This window comes from Olea europaea, chromosome 17 (assembly GCF_002742605.1).
Source record: "Olea europaea var. sylvestris chromosome 17, O_europaea_v1, whole genome shotgun sequence".
Lineage (NCBI taxonomy): Eukaryota > Viridiplantae > Streptophyta > Magnoliopsida > Lamiales > Oleaceae > Olea > Olea europaea.
Genome location: NC_036253.1, coordinates 23,518,195 through 23,540,300, shown reverse-complemented (window position 1 = coordinate 23,540,300; position 22,106 = coordinate 23,518,195). Strand labels below are relative to the sequence as shown.

The 22,106-nt window shown below is 32.2% G+C and overlaps 1 protein-coding gene across 1 annotated transcript; it reads right to left on the bottom strand.

Moving 5' to 3' along the window:
* Nucleotides 1-2,239: 2,239 nt before the first annotated feature.
* Nucleotides 2,240-7,169, bottom strand: LOC111365465 (putative late blight resistance protein homolog R1A-10). Its single transcript, XM_022986016.1, has 3 exons — nt 6,547-7,169; nt 3,170-5,439; nt 2,240-2,482 (listed from the first exon to the last, which is right to left on the bottom strand). Exons 1-2 carry the CDS (start codon nt 7,048-7,050, stop codon nt 3,208-3,210), a joined length of 2,736 nt encoding a protein of 911 aa, XP_022841784.1. The 5' UTR covers nt 7,051-7,169; the 3' UTR covers nt 2,240-2,482; nt 3,170-3,207.
* Nucleotides 7,170-22,106: the final 14,937 nt, after the last annotated feature.

Sequence of the window (22,106 nt, the reverse complement as noted above, 5' to 3'; positions counted from 1 at the left end):
CCTTTGCAATCAGTTTATGAGAAACATCTCTCAAAGTAAGGCAACGATTCTTCAAGTTAATGTCGTAGCCATTCTCAAGTAATTGTCCCACACTCAAAATATTAGACTTCAAAGCAAGTAAATAATAAACTTAAGAAATCAAAAGATGACTTCGATTTTTAGCACGAATAAGAACATCACCTTTACCTTTTATTGGAATTTTAGCTTCATCTCCAAAAATAATATTTCCTTTTACCAACTCATTTATTGTGGAGAATAACTCCTTGTTGCCACTCATGTGATTGGCGGCACCGGTGTCAATGTACCACGATTGTTTATCCTTTTCTTCTTGGGTTGCCAACGACAACAACAATTATTCATCTTCCTTTGCTTCAACAAAAAAGTTATAGGACAAGGTTGACTGCGGTGCTAGATTGTACTAGAAGGCTCAAGCAATGAATGCAAAAAGTTTAAAACCTAATGAACAGTTCACAAATTATATAGAAGGCTCTGAGTCTCGGAACAATTCCAAAACATTCTATGCAAATTAGATAGTCACCTACTGCTTCAGAATCTGATTTATGGAAAAAAGATTGCAAAACTAGTTCATTATTGTTACCCAACTTTATAAGAGGATGGAGTACTTAGTGCACTCGCTTAAAATACATTATCAGCATGCCTGTAAAAGCATGGGACGGGATGTTAAAGTCTTAAAGAAACAAGGCTGAGGGAATGGGTTTTCAAAACTTTGCACTAAAAAATGGGTTTTCAAAGTAAGTTTTTAATCACCCCGAATGTGTTATGGTTTTAATCTAGACTCCTCTTTTGATCGCAACTTATGAGGGACTGGTTTGATCATCTTTTTGTACTAAGAAATGACATGCTTGAGTTATGTTTTTGGAAAATGATCGTCTTCTATGTACCTGCTTAAGCTTATTGTGATTATTAATATATACAAGCCTGTAGTATGAAAACTTTATGTTTTTTGTGCTTTTATATTGTGGACCGGCGGGAAGTCGTGTTTCATAATAGGGGTACAATACTTCTCAATGAAAACGGGACTTGTACATTACATTCCTTTTACAAAGATTAATCCAATTTCAAATCTTTACTTGTTTAAAATGTTAAGCCAAAGTAAGGATGACAACTCTAATTATGTAATGTGTCAATCTTGTTCACAGTAATTAACATTTGCATAAAACAAGTCTTCAAACGTTTTGTTAAACAGAAACTAACCTTCCCTGTTTACAAAATCAAGCCATCGGTAACATCATTTATTACACGTCAAGATACCACAACTTTTCCCTGAAGACAGAATGTTTTATACTCCGTTTTATGAAAAAAAATATGTCCGAATTTGGGGTCATCATGTAAACCCTTCCAACAATCCAATATTTTAAAAAATTCTCAAGCTTCCCTTCATATTCTGCATAGAATATTAGATGACTAGTAATGTATGATGGTCTCCATGTCCGAATTCCTATATTGTAGGACGATGCTGATCAGGATAATATGACTCGGAAAAAAAAAATGATGGATCTGTTAATAACTTCCAACCAATGAATTTTGGGATATGACGTCTCAATATCATATGTTTGGTCCAATTTTTGTTCATGAGTGTGGCTCAAACCAAATCATTCAGACTTAAAAAACACACCATCTTTTGATTGCCACGCAATCATATGGCACGGCTTGGTAAGTATGGGTAACTACTGATAAGTTGGTAAGTATGGCTGAGAAACTTCCCAAAATGATAATAGATAGAGCTTGTAAGAAACAATAAATTGATGAAACACATAGGAATGAATATATTCATCAATGTATTTAACACAATTATGGATAAGATGTAAAAACCCAAACCCAAACCCAATTTAAAGACAATGAAGGATTTGGAGTTATATTGCAACTATACCAAACTTCACAATAGATCTCAATTTGTAGTTGAAATTTCTATAACTCACTCCTAATTGTATACCCATAACTCATAAGTCTCTCCTTCCATTAGCTTCCAATTTCTGAACTCCTGAAATATTACAACCAGTCGGTCAAAGAGAATAAGTCTCTCCATATATATATATGTACGAGAATAAAATATTACGTAAGTTTAATTTACTTGGCAAAACCTGCTCCGAGTAGAAATACCATACTCATCAAGCAAACGCAAATTACATTAGGTCCAAAAAAGTAAGAGTGCAAGACCATGCAGTTTTCTATTTGCCTCTTCAAAATTGCCCACTTTGTCAAGAAGAAGAATTATAAGTAAGTAAAATGAAGGCAGCAGTAATTCCATATTCAAAAACTAAAGCAAGGTAAAATTATTACAGCAGTACAACACACTGAATAAAAAGAAATACAAATATTCTGAAGTTCAACATACACTTAAATAAGGTGCAACCTTTTATTGAACGAAATGTAAAAACACAGGGAACAGAAACATTGGCTCCATGCATCTAAACTTCCTTTCTTCAACATTCAAGACATCATTGTTCATTTGATTATCTGCCTGCACAAATATACAAGTCCTTAAGCTGATCATATCATTAAATTTTTACATGTTTGATTGAACTTCCATTTCATATCTTTCAGGTTTTTGTGATTCAGATCATGGATTAGCGGAAAGAGCATCTATCCACAAAGTATTTTAAGAAATAGATTGAGGAGAAAAAACAATCTTGTCTGGGTGCTACTATTCGGGAAGAATAATTCTAACCTGGATCTTCCCATGAAATATATGTTTCTTAAGTTTGTTGGTGTATGTGTGTGTGTGCGCTTTTTGATAATCAAAATTGAATCTTAAACAAGAAATAAATAAAGTAAAGCTTGCTTGGAATTAACAAAAGGTTGGTAACAAACGTTATGAAATAAATGAAAATCCAAATCCCGAGGTGAGGCTGCCGCTCGAGCGGTGATATTATGTATAGAATTTCCGTTTTTCTTCTAACTTTGGACAACAATTTCTTATTCATCCAAAACTGGTTTTGAGATTCCAAATATACTACGATCATCGACTCGATGAGTAGAACAAGTTAGTGTATTCAGTTGCGTGATTTGACTATCGGAACATGTCCAGATATTTGGCCGAAATTGATACGCAATCAACTTTTCTTTGTTTTACTTAACCAAATTCCAACAAAATTTTCAGTAGGAAAAGACATATCAAGTAAAGAGAACAAGGATTTAAATGTATTACCTCTGAAGTAGAATTTTTGAGCCTTGAACAAATGGAGATCATTGATAATGATCCGGAGGGTAAATCGAAAGCTCAAATCCACTACCACCAGGCTGCCTTTTATGCTCCGAAATAGTTTTTGCAGAAACAGCTGCTGCTCTCGTGGTAAATTTCAAGTCCAATTTCTGGAAGCTTGGAACATTAGCCAGCTCGAATGGGACTTCATCAAGCTTTCTGCAGTGATTAAGATGAAGGCACTTGAGCCGTGGGAAATGAACAGCAGAAGCCTTCCAATAAACTAAATCTGTCCTTCCAATATGCAAGACTATCAGAGAACGGAAACCTCCATCCTGGGACTTCCACAAGTCTCCTATGAATGCATTGTCTTTCAACTTCAGGATCTCAAGGCCTTCCAACAGTCCCAAAGTAGACATATGCTTCCAATCAAGCCTGGTCTCTACTATTGTTAGCTTCTTCAGGTTCGATGGGAATTTGTAGTTTTGGGGAAGGCTGCTTATTTTTCCTTCAGAAGGTGGTTGAGGAGATACATCATTCCATAGCTTCAAATTTTCGAGGTAATCCAATTTTCCCAGACAATCGAACAAACTAGATCCATTATGCTTGATATGCAACAGTTTAGCTAATTTGCCCCGGATGCCCAATTTTCTTAGGCATGGAGCAGCAGCAAATACACCTTCTGTACAACTTTCAGGTGATATTGTAGAAAGTGTTTGGAAGTTCCGAGAATCTTCTTTACTTTTCCTTGATTTAGCGAGAGGGCCTTTCAATGTTGTGGATACGTTTGTTTTTAGATGCCTCATTCGAATCATCTTCCATACGTCTGCTTTGATTTCAAGGGTGCGTGATGATGTCTCAACTACAAGAGTTTGCATGTTCCAAAGGCTGGAAAGGGCTGCAGGAAGTATTTTGAAGTTGCAGGAGAGAACAAGATACCTCAAATGTACAAGTCGAGTTAGATCAGGAGGAAAACGAGTGAAATGGATGGGTTTACCATCTAACACCCTGAGCAATTCAAATGCACGAGGGATGGAAGAATTTTGCTCATTTTGCAAGCTTATTTCTTCATGGGAGAAACACAAAAAAGACCGAACACGTGGAACACGTGGACCACTTGGTTTTGAAAAGAGATAGTTCGAAATTCTGGAATTGATGGAAAGGCGACGACACTTTTCAGAGTCAATGTTGGGAGATGAATAAGTAGCTTGATTAAGTTGCGTAATTTCGACGAAAAAACTTTCTTGTGCAGCTCTTGTCTTGCAAAACAAGTGTAGCATGTCATGAATATGGCACGTTTTAACTTTGCCATTTAACCTCCTTTGCCCAACCATGACTAAATTCCTGCTGATGAAATCCTCCAAGTACTCTTCAGCAATATCCTCCAAACTCATGTTCATTCCTTCACTTTGCTGTATGAATCCTTCAGCGATCCAAAGGCGAAGCAGTTTCCACACCGGAATTTGGAAGTCTTCAGGAAATATCCCAAAGTAGAGAAAACATGTTTTCAAGTGATAAGGTAAATTGTTAAAACTCATTTCTATAAAATGGTCCATCTTTTTCTCATTGTCCATGTTAATAAATGCCTCCACACTTTCAGCAACTTTTTTCCACGATTCACTTTCCTTACCTTTTCCTAGCAGAATTCCTCCAATCACCACTATTGCAAGTGGTAGTCCTTCACATTTCTGAACAATTTGCAGTTCGTGTTCTCTCAACTCATCCGGGCACTCCATTGATCCAAGTGCCTTCCTTCGGAGTAAAATCATACATTCTTCAGTAGTTAGAAAACGCAACTTATAGGGATCAATGTTGGGGTTGGCATGGTTAGCCACTTTCTCAATACTAGTAGTGAGTAGAATTCTACTCTTGTTCTTGTTTTCAGGAAAGGCAGTTTTAAAATCATCCCAAGCCTCGTTAGTCCACACGTCATCCATGACAATTAAATATTTTCCTTTCTCCAAAAATTTACGAAGTTCGTCGGCTAATTCGTCTTCATTCATGTCAACATCACTAGGCTTAGTAAATTGTTGTAGAATATCCTGAAGCATTTCCTTTTTACTATATTCTTTAGAAACAAAAACCCATGCACGATTGTAGAATTCAAAGATAACATTAGGATCAGTATATATCATTTTAGCCAGCGTTGTCTTGCCAAGACCTGCCATACCAACTATTGATATAACTTGTAGTTCCTCAGGTCCTTCAATGAGAAGTTTGGTTACTTTTTCGACCTCATCTTTAAAGCCAACCACGTTGTCTTCCACAATGGGAGCCTTTAAAACAGTGAGCGATAATCAGTTGAGGTGAAATTGGGGCCTTGAATATATATGAGCAGTAATCGTTATAAAAGTACTGAAATTAAATGGAGACCAAATGACATTCAAGATTGTAACAAACTTAGTTTAGTAGTACACACTTCACTCAAATCCTATAATGATATTTAGTGGTGCAACTGTTTGAAGATACGCTGTAAAAGAAAGATTTTGGATCAATAGCAGAAGAATAATGCTATTTGTCATTAGTAGAGCTGCATCATTAGTTAGGTGGTAATGGTGGCGATGAAATCCTGATTCATGATCCATTAGAGATGTAATGTATTTTAATACATTAAAAAACAAAGCAAGGGACCCATTGCCACCTAATTAACTAGTAATGCATATCTACTAATAATAGATAGTATTACTCCCTGATTAAGCCCCGGTTTGACATCTTTATAATCTAAAAAATATAGTTTTGAATAGTATTTTTTGGAGAATATATGGTTAAAAATGTAGGAAAAAGTTTGAGTTTACATGTAGAATATATTATTGTGTGAATGTATGGCTAAAAATGAGTATGAGAAATAAATTAAATTAAAGGAAAGGATGTCAAGCAGGACTATAAAACATACTTTATCAGTCATATATTTTAATGATATATATAAATTACAATGAATTATTTAGAGAGTAAGGCTCTATATGGCAAGGCTTTTGAAAAGATAAAAACCACTTCTGATATAAAGAAGCTACAATAAAACATGTTTTCTCAAATTGCTTTGTTTGGATAGAAGAGCTTTTCTACAAGTAGCAGAAGTGCGTCAAACTGGCTTTAAATTACATTTTTAAAATTAGTATTAAAATGAATTAATTCTCGAAACAACAGGGGAGGTATGTCAACTTAAATTTTGTTCTTATTGAATTCATCAGATCTGGCGTTTCCTTATTTTATGGAAACGTTCCACTGATTTCTAATATCAAGATTCACTCAAGATGCCCAGTATTGAACAAATTACCAAGTTTTTGTTATGCTTAGCCAAATATGCTCGGAACTGATAAATTGTAAACACAATCAACAAGTTCATCAATTAAAATCACTAATCGGAGAGAGTAATGGCAATTTACCTCTTCCTTTTTGTCGGGAGGAGCAGCAACTAGCTGGGCTTCAAACCCATATTTCTTGTCTTGATATATATAATTGACCTTGGCCCTCATAGACTTATTCTCCACTGCCGTATCTCGCGTATCATCCAATATATCGTTGACCATGGCCCTTATAGACTTAATCTTCTCTGCCATATCTCGACGCTTCGTCGGATCATCGAATATATGGACAACTTTCATTAGGCCACTTCGAGTCCTTTGCATAGCTGACCGAGAAACATACATGTCCACACAGCCTTCTGCTTCGTACACAACGTCTCTGATTTGCTTCACCAGTGTATTTGGGACTTCAGGGTTGTTGTCCCTTTTTGCCATGTCTTTTAGAAAGGCGTTGAACAATTGCAGATCGTTGTGCAGAGATTCGACGTAGCTCTTCACATTTAGAATCAGATGTGCATTATAAAGAAGTAGCTGCTTCAAGTTTTCTAGCAGAAATCCCAGTCCCACGGCAGCTTCTTCCGCCATTTCTTCTTAAATTAATTCTTCGCCTGTATATGGTATGTGTATATTCCTAAAAACTGAAACCGTGAGAATTTTTTTTCCGTTTCTTTTTTTTTTCATGTAAATTTGGATGAATTTGATCTTAACTTTGGGCTCATTTATAGGTCTACCCAAGTCAATCTATAATCCCTTTCTTCTTTTAATTACCACCTACCAAACGGAGACTCGTTGACTTCCAAGCACGTTTTGGGAAAAGTCACGGTTCACCTACCAAACAATCTAATTAGAGGTTCATTTTGTCGCCCAAACAGTAACTAATGAAGATAGTTTGGGCAATTTCAAATTTGTTTCTTGTCGATGAAAATTACTATCTTTTCTTGGAATTAAGTTTGTTCAAACCCAATGTTTTAATCCAAATTACTTGTAAGTCAGAAAGCTGAAAAAAATAAAAAAGAATAAGAAAAAGAACGAAAAGTTTTTTATTTACGTGTAATATTATTTTATGGAAGATTGTGTGGTTGAAAATAAGAGAGAGAGATAGAGAGAATGAGAATGGAGGCCAAACGGGTGCATAATTTGTACCCTTCATGTCTCATAAAGATATTTACTTCCATCTTAACATGTACAAAAAAAATTTGGACCAAACTACATAATTTGCGCAGATGACCGCATGATTGATATAATACAAACATATGGGAGGTCAGGATTATTTTATTCATTGGGGACCCACGCCGGCCATGTGAGGGTGCGATCACCCGAAGTGTCAACGACGTGGGTCGTTTGGGATTTTCCAAAAAAATTATTCTCTCTATCTTATTTATATAAGTTGATTTTGTTTTTCAAACGTATTAAGAAATTTTATTTAATATTATTAAAAAGAATTACTCCCATCGTCCCACGCAGTTTCATCTGCCATTTCTTCTTATATTAATTCTTCATTACCATAAATTCGCCTATATGTAGTAGATGTATGCTCCTGAAAATTGAAACTGAGAGAAATTATTTTTTTATTTAATTTTGGACGAATTTGAACTTAACTTTAGGCTTATTTATATGCCTACTCAAGACAACCTATAATCTCTTTCTTCTTTACCACATACCAAATATTAAATCCATAAAACACTTAGGGTACGTTTGATTGAAAATATGAAATTTGGGTAAAAGAAAATAAATTTAGGGAATTGAGTTACCTAAAAATTATTTTTCTGGAAATTGTAAATTATTGTGTTTGATTAGTATAATTTTTCATGTGAAAAATATTGAAATAAAAGTGTTTTTGATGTTCATTTGACTTTGTTTTATATAAAAATTGTCAATTAAAGCGATAGAATTTACTGGTATTGGATATAGAATTTATTTCCATTGCTAACAAAAAATTTTTAAAAAATCATCTATCTTTTAGTGTTCGTTTGGCTTTGTTTTACATGAAAATTGTCAATTAAAAGGAAATATTTTTTTTACAATAATTTTTAGAATTTATTTCCATTGCTTAAAAAAATAAAAAATAAAATTTAAAAATGCTACAATAACCGAGAATTCTAATTCTCACCATTTTGGTGAGAATTGGAATTAGATTTCATGGAAAATGGTGATGTGGCCAACAAAGGTGGAATTCGTTTTTCATGAAAAATTTTACCTATCAAACACTACAAAAATTGAAAAATGGTATTGATTTTCCATTTTCCATGGAAAATAGTGTGCTATCAAACACACCCTTATATCTTAAAGTAGCAAGTTGCAGGCTCAATTCACACGGAAACTCGTTGAGTTCCAAATACAATTTGTGAAAAGTCACACAATTCTCATACTCAAATAACCATTTTTTTTTCTAAAGCAAAATTAACTTCTCATTGAATTAAGGGGGTGTTTGGGAGTGAATTTTCACCTAAAAAAATTGATTTTTTGATAATTATTTCACTATTTCATTCGTAGAGTTTAACTTCTTCTCTCACATGTGGCCTCCACTTTTCACCTAATGGTAACAAAATCAATTCTCAAAATCACTTCCAAATGGGGTAAGTCTCCTTTTGTCTCATATTGGTACACAACTCCTTTTTATATATACTCATTTTTAATTACATTCACTCGATAAAATATTATACACTTAAAAACCCAAAACCTTTTTTTCTACCTTTCTAACCATACATTCTCCCAGAAAATAGAAAAGAAAAATTCACTATTTAAAACAATGTTTTCTCCCAAATAAATAAATAATGACCACCAAAAAGGGGGCTAAATCTCCTGAACTATGGAAAAAGTAAAAACAGGCAAACAATCCAATTAAAAGTGCAATTTGGCACCCAAAATAGTAGGTAGTGAAAATAGTTTATGGGAATTTGTAAAATAGATTCCTTCTCAAGTTAGTGTTCCCATATTAAATATCAAAATACATTTAATTAATAAATTTCATTTTTCAACTAAAGTTTTGAAATGCAAGATCCGCTATAGAATGAAGACGTTTATTTTTCAAATGATTCATTCAAGTGTACCTATTCTAAATTTCAATTCAATCAAATGTTCAGCGGCTACCAATATGTCTCGTGGTAACAAAAATGTATTGTTCTAGGGTATATCAAGGTTCCGTCTTCGGTTCATATTTCTTCCACCAATCCTACTCAACTCACATCTTTGTTGAAATAACTTCTTTTGTAATTCCTTACAATAAGTGAAAATGTGACATACCATTTAAACAATAAAATGGATAAAGATTGAGACCTTTCGACAAAACAAGATTTTCGATTACGAGTGGAATTCATCTTAATTGATTTTCTAATTGCATGATATGGGACCTTCAAAAGACTATCAATGTCAATATTTTTTAAACTAGTCGATAGCAAGCAATCAAATTAATATATTAGCTTTATCTTTATTGTATTTGCGAATACTGATAACTTTGAAACAACTTAAAAAACAAAATGCCTCGAAACTTTTGGTAATAAATAGGGAAAATTGTAGTTGAGATACCAAACATTTTGCTTATTAGCAGCCTTTATCCAAACTTTTCATTTGTGTTATTAGAGGTGTCAAACCTTTAAAAAATTCGTAGGGCTAGTCCAAAATGACGGTTTCTGTCTGTTTGACCGCCAAAACAGTTAGTTGACCAAAATAGTAGAATTTAATCAAATATAAGGGCAAAATAGTAACTTCACAATTCTAAAACCTTAAATAATAAAAAATGAAATAGAAAAGGAAAAAAAATAAAATAAAAGGGTTGTCTTCTTCACCCCCACACCACATCGTTTCCCACCTCCCAAAATCAAACAACCACCACTGCTATCCAACACCAGCAAGGCCGACGGCACAATAGCGAAGAAATAATTGATAACCTGCAAATTAAACCAAGTTAAAGAAATAGGGAATATCGACCGTCTCCCATCCATAATATACCCTATACACCAACTAAAATATTGCCGACCACCGCACAGTACATTTGAAATGGCTTCAAGAACTTCTCAAAGAGGTAAGCTTTTATCAATATGTATACACCCACTAAAATCCTAACACCCAACTCAATTTGAATCTCCAGCCCCTCTTCAAAAATTCAAACGCAAACTGTAAATTATCCTTACAAATTAATATCGATAACACATTAACGTCCTTTTACAATATGCTCCAAGTGAAACCCTCACCACACATCTTAGTGATGAAGATGTGATTTTTGTTGAAAACGGTGGAAAATGAAGAAACTGAGAAATCGCATGCGGGGGGAATTGCATCTTTACACACATATACAACACTCATCGTCGGAGGAATCGCATCGTGGTTGACGGTAGCCGATGGTAAATCTTTTGATATGATTTTGGGAGGTTGGGGATAGGGATGACTCTTCTGATCTGATTTGGGGAGGTTAGAGGTAGCGGGGTTGTTGAAGAAGATGAACTTGAGACTTATTAAATGTCAAAATTGCCCTTCACTTACTTAGGAAAAATTGTTAAATTTTTAATTACTGGAGTCAACTAACGGTTTTGATGATCAAACAAACGAAAATTGTCATTTTGGATTGCATCTACGAAGATTTTAAAGGTTTTGTACCTCCGATGGCACAAATGAAGAGTTTGGACAAAGTCTGTTAATAAACAAAAGGTTTGGTACCTTGGCTGCAATTTTTCCTTATAAATACGTTTAACGCTCGAGATTTATATGGAGCATAGTTTCTATTCTTTGTTTCCAATAAACTACTAATAGATTTAGGCCCTGTTTGGGAGCGATTTTGAGATTTAATTTTTTAATCGTTAGGAGAAAAGTGGGGGCCATCTGTGAAAGAAGAAATCAAATTTTGCGATCGAAATAATAAAATAATGATTAAAAATCAATTTTTTAGAGGTGAAAAATTCCTCCCAAACGCCCCTTATTGCAGGGAAAGGAGCAAAATTGATAGAAAGGCTGAAGGGGGCATCGTTTTCTATGCACAATAATCTATGCAAACTTTTGCATCTTTGGTCCAATTGAGTTCCTACAGTGTCCTTAATTTCTTCTTTTAGTGGGTCCCTCCGATGTGGACCCTCCAATGTGGGGAGACTAAACATTTAATTTAGAATCAGTCCAAATAGAGTAATGATATCTAATTTCATTGGAATTATAATCCTAATTTAGATAGTGTTAATGTGACATTAAATAACCATTTAATTTTACATCTCGTACAGCCCATCATTTATCTTCGTCTAGATTGGAGTTATAATCCTAATGAGATTACATAGCATTATTCGTCCAAATAATTCCATTCTCTTGCCATATGAATGATGTGTATTTCCTAGCACCATAAAGGTGTATAATATTGTGGGAAACCCTTGAATTTTTTCAGCTCGTGGTCTCAACAGATTTCTTGTCGTTCAGAATTACCATCTATTCCTGTAATTAAGTTTGTTCACAGCCAATGTTTCAATCCAAATTACTTGTAACTGCACAAATTTATTTATTTATTTATTTAACTTAAAAGGAGATGTGCCCATATAAATCAAAAAGGGGGAACACAATATAAAGGAATAAGAAAAAAATATTAACTTGTACTCTCTATGTTCCGTAAAGATATTTGCTTCCATTTTAGACGTGGATAAAAAAGATTACTTCCTCCGTCCCACGGAAACTTCGTCCGCCATTTCTTCTTAAATGAATTCTTCGATACCATAAATTCACCTATATGGTAGATGCATAATCCTAAAAATTGAGCCCATGTTTAGTTTTGATTAAAATCTGATTTTAATCTAAATCAAAGTCAAACAATCAATATTAACCACATTTCTCATGGATCTCACAACATTTCAAAAACTTCTATTCTTTACCACGTACCACATGTTATTATGTTAAATCCACGAAACACTTATACCTTAAAGTAGCAAGTTGCAGGCTCAATTCACACGCAGGCTCGTTAGACTTCCAAATACATTTTGTCAAAAATCAAATTTCACATACTCAAATGACTGTAGCCATTTTTTTTACTGCAAAATTAATCTCAAAATAATTTTGTCACCCAAAATAGTAGTTAGTGAAGATAGTTTATGGGAATTCGTAAAATAGATTCCTTCTCACGTTAGTGTTCCCATATTAAATATCCAAATATATTTACTAAAATAATTTCATTTTTCCAAAGTTTTTGCAATGCCAATATATGAAAATCTGACATTCTTTTTATCAAATAGTAACCCATTTAAACAATAAAATGAATAAAGATCATAAAATTTGTTCCGCTGCAAATCTTCTTCTTGACTGTTTGTTTTTCGTTCATTGAGAATGTTTCCTTCTATATCTCGTTGACTAATTCAAAGGAAAAAAAAAGGCAGTTTAAATTCTATGACAGAAAAGGAAAATATTGATTTTACTGTGTTGCATGCTCTTCATTTGCAAGAGTACCTCACTAATCAGTCAGAATGACTTGATGGTACTAACTACATCGAGAATCAAATGTGCATTGAAAATAATTAGTTGCTTTACATTTTCTAGCAGAAATTCCATGGTGGCTTCGTCCACAATTTCTTCTTAAATTAATTCTCTGTTGCCATAAATTCTCCTATATGTGGTAGACGTATAATCCTAAAAATTGAAACTCGGAGAAAAATTTCTTCTTTTTTTATTTTTTATTTTTTATTTTGGAAGAGAGAAAAAATGTATTAAATTAAAATGGAGCCCAAACAGGAGCCAAATCTCCAAAACGACAGACGAAATAGAAACCGGCAAACAAACCTATTAAAAAGTTCATTTTGGCACCCAAAATAGTAGTTAATGGAAATAGTTTATGAGCTATTTCATTCTCCCGTGTAGGGAGTAAACATAAGTGCCACACCGGCATCTGAATCTAGAAGAGTAGCTAAAATAATTGTTGACGGTACAAATCGAAACAATAAAATCCTCACCTAATTAGGATTTTTACCTCCAAAAATCACTAGTTTTGAAGATCAAACTGGAACAAGAGGAAAAATTGCTATTTGATAGAGAGATATTTTAATTTGCATGCATTTTATGCTTTTAAGCAAGAGCGTTTATAAACTTCCCTTAAGGCTTTAGGGACATTGGGTCATCTAGGAAAAATGACAAATAACAACCTCCTATGAGATAACTTGTAATTGATTCTATTATAGTATTACATTTTATTCATTAGTTTACGTGTTTTTGCATTCATTGGCTTAGGAATAATGCTTTAAACACTTGCTTATGTGTACATCAATAACAGTTTTTTGACAACCTGGATGGATGAAATGGCTCATCTAAACTCTGTGAGCCCTTTAAAGATGCTTGCTTCCATTTTCATACACAGATCAAAAAATAAAATAAAAAATAAAAAAAAATTAGTTCATATAGTTGGAACAATAAATTTACTAATCTTTTTCTTAATATAAACCTACATTAATATTAGATGACTCGTTACTCTATTGAAACTAGATGGCCATGAAGTATTGAATTAGTTTTGGAACAAATTATTCTTTAGTGGAAGGTTCAATGTACTTAACGATGCAAGGTTGGCTAACATGAAATTGAACAAATTACCAAACCTCCAAAAACATAAATTGCTAATTTCAACAAGTTGTTGGAAATGTGCATTTTTTTGGTGTTTTATTTATTATTCCAACTACAATTAAATAATAATGTTTGTGATAAATATGACACACTAAATTGGGGTATATTAGGAAAATAAGAAATCAACTATAATCTTAACAAAAAAAAACATGACTATAATTTGGAGCACATGACTAAGGAAGTTAAGTCCATCTTTACGGACTGATGGAGAATTATTTAGTAACAATCTCTCTATGCACGTATTTGATTCACTTTAGAACAAAATAATTTATTTTTTCATACTCATTTACAACCATATATTTACACAATAAAATATTTTGTATTATAAATCCAAATCTTTTTTCCACTCTTTAACCATATATTTTCAAAAAAATCACTATTCAAAATATCATATTTACAACACTAATGACCATCAAATAGGGGTATGTATGTGTGTGTGTGTGTGCGTGTGTGTAGAGAGAGAGAGAGCAATTTGATAAAAATCTAGTTGTTAAGGTTGATGGTCGAGGGTGAGTGTGTTTATTATGCTTCGTTTGGAGGGGATTAAAATTAGATTTTAATAGATTTTTATAGAAGTTGCTAAAATGTGTGGTTGAAAAATTGTAGATCCTAAAAAATGTGTGTTAAAAATTGGTTATTGACTTTGACTTAAATTAAAATCTAAATTTTAATTTATACCAAATAGGGAAAATGTGTGTGTGTGGAGGAGGTGTTTCATTTAGTTTAAGTGGCGTTAAATACCCATATATGTGGTATTGGGATTTATTACCTATAAATACTTTGAATAAAAAAGTGTGCATCATTTGACCAATTGCAGGCATGGATGCGTGTGTGTGCGCGCACACATATATAAGAGAGAGAGAGAGAGAGAGAGAGAGAGAGAGAAACTTGATAAAAATTTAGTTGTTAAGGTTGATGGTCGAGTGTGAGTGTGTTTATTATGCCCTGTTAGGAGGGGATTAAAATCATATTTTTAATAGATTTTTATAAAAGTTGATGAAAATGTATGGTTGAAAAAGTGTGGGTCCCATAAAATATGTGGTAAAAATTGATTATTGATTTTGACTCAAATTAAAATCTGAATTTTAATTTATGCCAAACAAGGAAAAGGTATGGGTCTGGAGGGGGGTTTCATTTAGTTTAAGTGGCGTTAAATACCCATATATGTGGTATTGGGATTTATTACCTATAAATACTTCGAATAAAAAAGTGTGCATCATTTGACTAGTTGCAGGCATGGATTCCATTGCACTTAGACGGGTGCTTAGTACTACTCAGCAAATCTACTAATCAATATTTTGAAAATTATGTAATAATCTCAATTGCTTAGTATAAATAAATCAATAGTGATATTTCACATAAATTACAAATTTATTTTAATTTTTGGAACACATCATGAACTTATTTATCAAATAATGGATATACACACAAAAAGCGATAAATCCTATCTATCTGATATTTGTCCAATTGCATTCTTTCCCCTCACACACTCACATAAAATATATATATATTTTTGATCCAATTTAGGCTATAAATCTCACTGCCACATAGACTTTTACTTAAGAATAAAATCGGACAAAACTTCAGAACCGAACTGGACCCGATCTCAACTGAATCAAATCGAGCGGTTCTTCTTAAGTTAAATACCAGACCAGGTATTTAAATTGAGAACCGACGAGTTTGGCTCCATTTTTTGTTCTCGATCAAGAGCCGAAGAACTGAATAAGAACCGAATCTTCCTAATATTTTTAATTAATTTATTTTAAATAAGTTAAATTATTTTATTTTTTAAATAAATTTACTAACTAATTAATTTTGCTCAAACCCAAAGATATGGTTTTCCTATTTCTAATCAACTTAATCAAATTGACCTAAGTTTTACTCAAATTCGATATTCTAACATAGTATCGAGAAATTGAATTGATGCTCGACTGTTAATCTTTTAATTAATTGTGAGCTCGTTATCTTCATCTTTCCGTAATTTTAACAATCAAATCTTATACAAAACTTAGCAAAAAGAGAAGCACAAGATATATATAAGATTGGACTACGTTATTTAGTAAGAGCTAAATTGATAAATTGAACATGCCATTAATTGAATCAATGTAATGTTGTAAATATTAACAAATTTAATTATAGTACAAAACCCGTGCACCGAATGTAATCGAACCAAACCGAACCGAACCAAATGGGATTCAACCCGAATGGTTTCATAATTAAATTTGGATCTTACGGTTCCACTTTTTAAATACCCGAAAATTTTAGATCTGATTCAGTTCTCTTTAAAATCAAATCGAACCGGATCAAACCATGTCCAATCCTACTTAAGACTACTAGAACTAGATAACAATGTTTTATATATGTATACACAACCATCAAATCTAACAACAAAAATTTTGCCCAATTTAAATGTACACTATTGGACTATGTTTATGAAGTAAAAATGGTAAAAATATTGTCAATTGTATTATTGAGCCTTATGATTGTCTAGTTTCCTGCAAGAGTACGGTACAACGAACAACTAATAAAGTGATAAGTAGGACATCGCTCCCACAAAGACTATGTAACTAATGAAGGATCAATCGATTCTAACTCCAACCGAATAGCCAATTGTATTTGAAGAATTTATACTAATTAATCTAATTAAACTAAGCATTCTAGTGAGCAAATTATGAAGATTTTGTAAATCTAGATGAAATGTTATTAAGAACTCGAATCCCCCTTATTAATTAGTTTCAATACAATTAAATAACATGACTATATACGCATATTCTTGTTGATCAATGTTTATAAGATATTTAAAAACATTTCTCAATGTCAATTAAATACATCCCCTCATGTGATCTTTATATAACTCTAAGAAAAAACGTGAATATGAAAGCATGTTTTAAAAATGCTAGAACATCTTTAGAAATTATGTAAAGCATAGCAATGTGTCTCTAGCTTCTATCGACCTTTAAAATGACAGTTATAAAATGTTTTCTATCCTTTTTTTTTTCTTTTGAAATCTGTAAAATTCACAATTAATCTAATTAGTAATCAAGTAATTAGAACTCATCCAAAATTGAATCCAAGAAGTGTTCCAATTGAGTTAAGAAATTTGCCATTGAGAGCTCATATTTTTGTTGCCATGTAGCTGTCGGTATTTTTGTCATACAGTTCTTTTCTGATATTTGATATAGGCAATTTGAAATGCTTTAGAAAGTTAACTCAAGAGGCTACAATTACTCGAAATAGCATTTTTCTCATTCGAATGTTTACTATGCCAAAAATGGGTCTCAATATGTGGCTAAAATTTAGAACATAACATTTGTGGTTGAAATTTTATTTGTGAAAATACTTTGACCATATTTCACTCCTTTTTTACTTCTAATTTCATCAAATTGAATCCTAGAAATCTTTAGTTATCATTTGTGGCTTCAATCAACTATTGAAAAGTTACAATTGAGTCCTCAAACTTTAGATTCCACCATTTTTCGTCTTTTCTTTGCTTCTTTATTTCAAATCCACTTTCAATCATAAAGTTTCATCTAATAAATAAAATATACAATAAATTATACTATAATTAATTAGAAGAACTATTAAATATCTATATTTTTAGATCTAAATAAGGTTATAATCTACACTTATCAAGCAGTCCAAATTTAAACATTTGTTTGTCCTCGAATAAAACCATAACTTAACTTAAAAATAAACAATCACGCAACAACATTTTGGTTAGATAACCTGTCATTTCGTGTCGAAGTTCGAATCATTCTATTATATCTATAAATAGCTTCAAAGTTACAATACCGAATCAACATCGACTTCTTCAAAGCAAAACTGATGTGAGTGTGTGAAAAATCCAAGTATAATATTACAAAATCATAAGTTGTTTCAATTTCCGATCTTCAATGATTAAATTTGTCATTTCTTTAATTGTGAGATTCATACACACCAAATTTATTCTTTCTACTCTTTTTCCAATGTGCAATCCAAGGTTAAATGTTTATTCTAATTTTCACCTTCTCAAGTTTAGATGGATCATACTGATTGTAAGTTGATCGTTTGATTTCCTACAAGTGTACCGGACTCAAACAAGTAATAAATGATAAGTAAGATATCGTTCCCTGCGAGGACTATGTACTTTATCAAGTATGAATTAATTTCATCCTTAATCAAATAGCAAATTTTTGTTGAAGAATTTATGTAAAACTAATTAATCAACTATTGCATTGAGCAAATTTATAATTTTTTTTCAATATCATGATAATATATGCACATTCTTGTTAATCAATGTTTCTAAGTTAATTAAAAGCATCTCTAGATGTTAATTATATATATATATATATATATATATATATATATATATATAGCATTCATTAGAAACTTTATAAAATCTATAGAATTCATGCAAAGCATAGCGTATATCTCTATTCCCTATTAAATTTTACAATGGTTGTTATAGGTGCTATCTACTTTATCATTTCTCTCGAAATCAATAAAATTCACAAATCATTCCAATTAGTAGCTAATTAATTGATAAGCATTAAACACAATAACATGCATCCAAGGAATAACATATATTGGATGTTAAAATATTTTATTTATATTAAAAACTTCATAATAAGGGTTCATCTACATCTTAGTAATTAAAAACTTAGCATGGCATTGAAACATTACAGGAAAACATGTTTAAGTGGAAAAACATAATCCATATTTTGATAAATTGAGAAGATAAAGATGAAGATGAATATTGAAATTTGAATCTTCATTGGCTTCTTCATGAATCTTCAATTGCGCCTTCTCTTATTTTTCGAAAAACCAAGATTGAGTTTTCATTTGATTGAATTCTTCCAAGTCCTCTTCAATTCTATCAGAAGACTGTATTTCGCCTCCCTCTAATGATAATAACTGATTATATTGAGGTTATTTTTATTGGCTGACTGTGTTTGGTATTTATAGAGGTGAAATTAGTTCAAAAATTGTGCAATGAATTGCTTTCCATGTAGAATTTTGGACGAAAAAGGAAGCTGGCCATGAGTCCTAGATAGAAAGCCCAGGCAAAACCCGAGTGCTCATCCAGGCAATGTTTTGAGCTACTGTTTTTGAAACTTCATGTCAGGCATCTAAATCTGCGTTTTGGTCCTTCGTTTCATCCTCTCTTCAATTTTTTGACCCTTCACTTTCCTTTCTACCTATTTTTGTCATTCAGCTTCAATTTGCATTCAATTGAATCTGTAACATTTCCAATCTTCATTCGGTCCAAATCAACTATGGAAATATTGCAATATATGTACTTACTATTTGTCTTTTTTGGTAAATTCCCGCTTTTTTCTTTCAACGCCTTTTCCATTCTTTCGTTTCACCTAATAAACAAATATATAATGAATTAAAACATTACTAATCAAAAGAACTTCAAAATATCAATATTTAAAGGCTTGAAGGTCACAATACCAAAGTCAATATCAACCTCTCCAAGCGAAGCTGATGTGTGTGTGAAGAATTAAGTTAAACATCATAAATTCGCAAGTTGTTTCGATTCCCGACTCTCTGTAGTCAAATTTGTCATTTCTTCACTCGTAAAATTTATACACCCCAAACTTATTTTCTTTAATTCTCTTCCCAAAGTATATTCTAAGGTTGACTTTCAATTACTAATTCCTTGCACCGCTCTAATTTGATTGAGTTTAAGCAGTAACATCAAGATTCTATGCATGTAATGATTCATCAAAAATTTGAGTGCATTGGCAGTCAAGTTTATACTAAGCAATTCAAACCTAATAGTTATCTAAGCTCCCACAATTGATCCTACTTGCACAATTGCATAATTACTTACTTATTTTGATTTTTTTTTTCCATTTTAGGATCAACCTCACCTTTTTTTTTTCTCTCTTCTTTAACCATGTAACGAGCTTTTAGTTGATATAATTTTTAAATATCAAAGGGTACCAAATTTCAAGATACCCTAACTACTTCCTAACTCGAATTAAAAAGGGTGAAGACGTGAGGTAAAAAACCAACAAATGCAATGCCCTTTTTCAATTTTTTTAAGGCATACATAGGTGGGCCTTAAATCCTTATAATATGGTCATTGCCTAGTTTATACTTGATAGTTGAAGATGAAGTCACACATATTTTTTTCAACATGCATGGAACCAACACATTTTAGATCATCTCTTTCACCGGCTCAAGCACCCCCAAATTATACTATACAAGGTTCGAGGATGTAATAAATAATAGGTTGTGGGATTGAATATCGTAATCTGCCTGTTTCAACCTATCAATGATACTATTCAACTCGTTACTTTATAATGCTAAAATCAATTCATGTGTGCAAAGAGTACCAAGTTTTATATGGATAAGAATAAATTAATTTAAGCATGTAACCTATCCAAAGTTCATAAATAAATACATAATTCCAATAATATTCATCACTGTCAACAAAGCCATCTAACCTACACAAACACGCAAACTAAAAAAATAGAATTTTTTTGGAAAATTTTTAAAATTTTTTGCATTTTTCCTAGTTTCTCATATAAAATAAAGCAATAAATACTCAATCACACAAAAAAATAAAACTAAAAACTCAATGTTTTACATTTTTTTTCACTATCCCAAAAACTTAAATTAGACAATATCCTCAATGTCTTAAAATCTAATGTACACATGAAGGGGTGAGAGAAAAGAAAAAGATACTCCTTGAATTTTTTGTCTGATATTTGAGGTAGCTTGTTAGATTAGTTCATTCCTTTTTCAGTTTGCAGGTGTATTGTTTCATATTAATGCTGCACTTCATATTAATATTGCATATCTGCTTAGTTCTTTCTCAAACTACATACTATATGATATATTGGCTTTTTCATAAAGTCAGAGTCAGTTGTTTAAGTAAGGAAGTGGTATGTTGCTTAAAGGAAATATCTGAAAGGGTGCAGTTCATGCAATCTACTTTGAAAGCACTCTACACACAAGCACAAAAGTAGCATTAAAAATCCAAATTACTTTATATCTACTTAATATTTATTATTTTATATTTCATCCAAAATATGAAGTTCAAATAGGTTAGCCAGTCAATGCCAATAAGTCACGACTGGCAGGGTACTACAGGTAAACAGATTTCTTAGCTATGTATTTTAAGGTTTTCATGAGATGCAATCTTTAATTTTCCATACAACAACATATATTGAAATATATACTTACTATCTTGGACAGGTTTGATTGGTCAAATGATTAAAAGAAAGAAATATTATTTTAACTAATAAAAACTTTCCTTAGTTTAATTATTGACCATATCAACCATAAGCTACTTGATTGTTACCGTATATAAATCCCATATTATAGGTAAGATATGTTCGTGCCTTGGAGAAGTCTCTACATAAGTAGAGAAAATTATAAAGGTACAAACTACTGCTTTAAGAATAATCTCTATTTTCAATAAACCTGCAGCATCAAGTTTTAAAGTCTTGTGACCATTCCAATGAGTCCTGATTGCCTAATGTTCTAGTGAAGTTTCTCAAAGTATAACCCGTGTTCTTCAACCATAATTGAAAACACTTGTGCGTGTGAGTAAAGATTGGTGAATCTTGAACCAAGTGGTGGTTGCAGCCGATTACAATAGTGAAGTGACAATAAAATCAAGATCGGAGGGTTTGATTCAAAATGCATTGGAGAGACCACTCAAATGACTACAACTTTACTACAAATAACATTTCATCAACACTAAATGCTATTCAAAATATAGCTTTTGGGAATTTATCTTGTATTTGGGCTACAATTTAAGATAAAGGAAAACTTTGATTTTATGTTCCCAATTCGATCGTTTACTATTCTAAAAATGGGTCTTAGTCTCCAACTAAAGATCTAAAACATCAGTTGTGCGGTCAAAATTTGATTTGTGAAAATACTTTGATTATATTTTCACTCATTTTTTACTCTTAATTGTATCTAATTGACTTCTAGCAAACTTCAATTATCGTTTTGTGGTTCAAATAAACTATTGAAAAATTGCAACCGAGTTCTCAAACTTTGAATTTCACCATTTTTTGCATTTTTTTCACTTCTGTATTTTAATTTCACTTTCGATCATCGAATTT

What these genes read in the sequence shown, in the direction of transcription:
- LOC111365465 (XM_022986016.1), bottom strand. Translation starts at nt 7,050, where the DNA reads ATGGCGGAAGAAGCTGCCGTGGGACTGGGATTTCTGCTAGAAAACTTG. An exon ending in CTCCCGACAAAAAGGAAGAG is followed by an intron (nt 5,440 to 6,546) that starts GTAAATTGCCAT and finishes ACTGTTTTAAAG; the next exon opens with GCTCCCATTGTGGAAGACAA.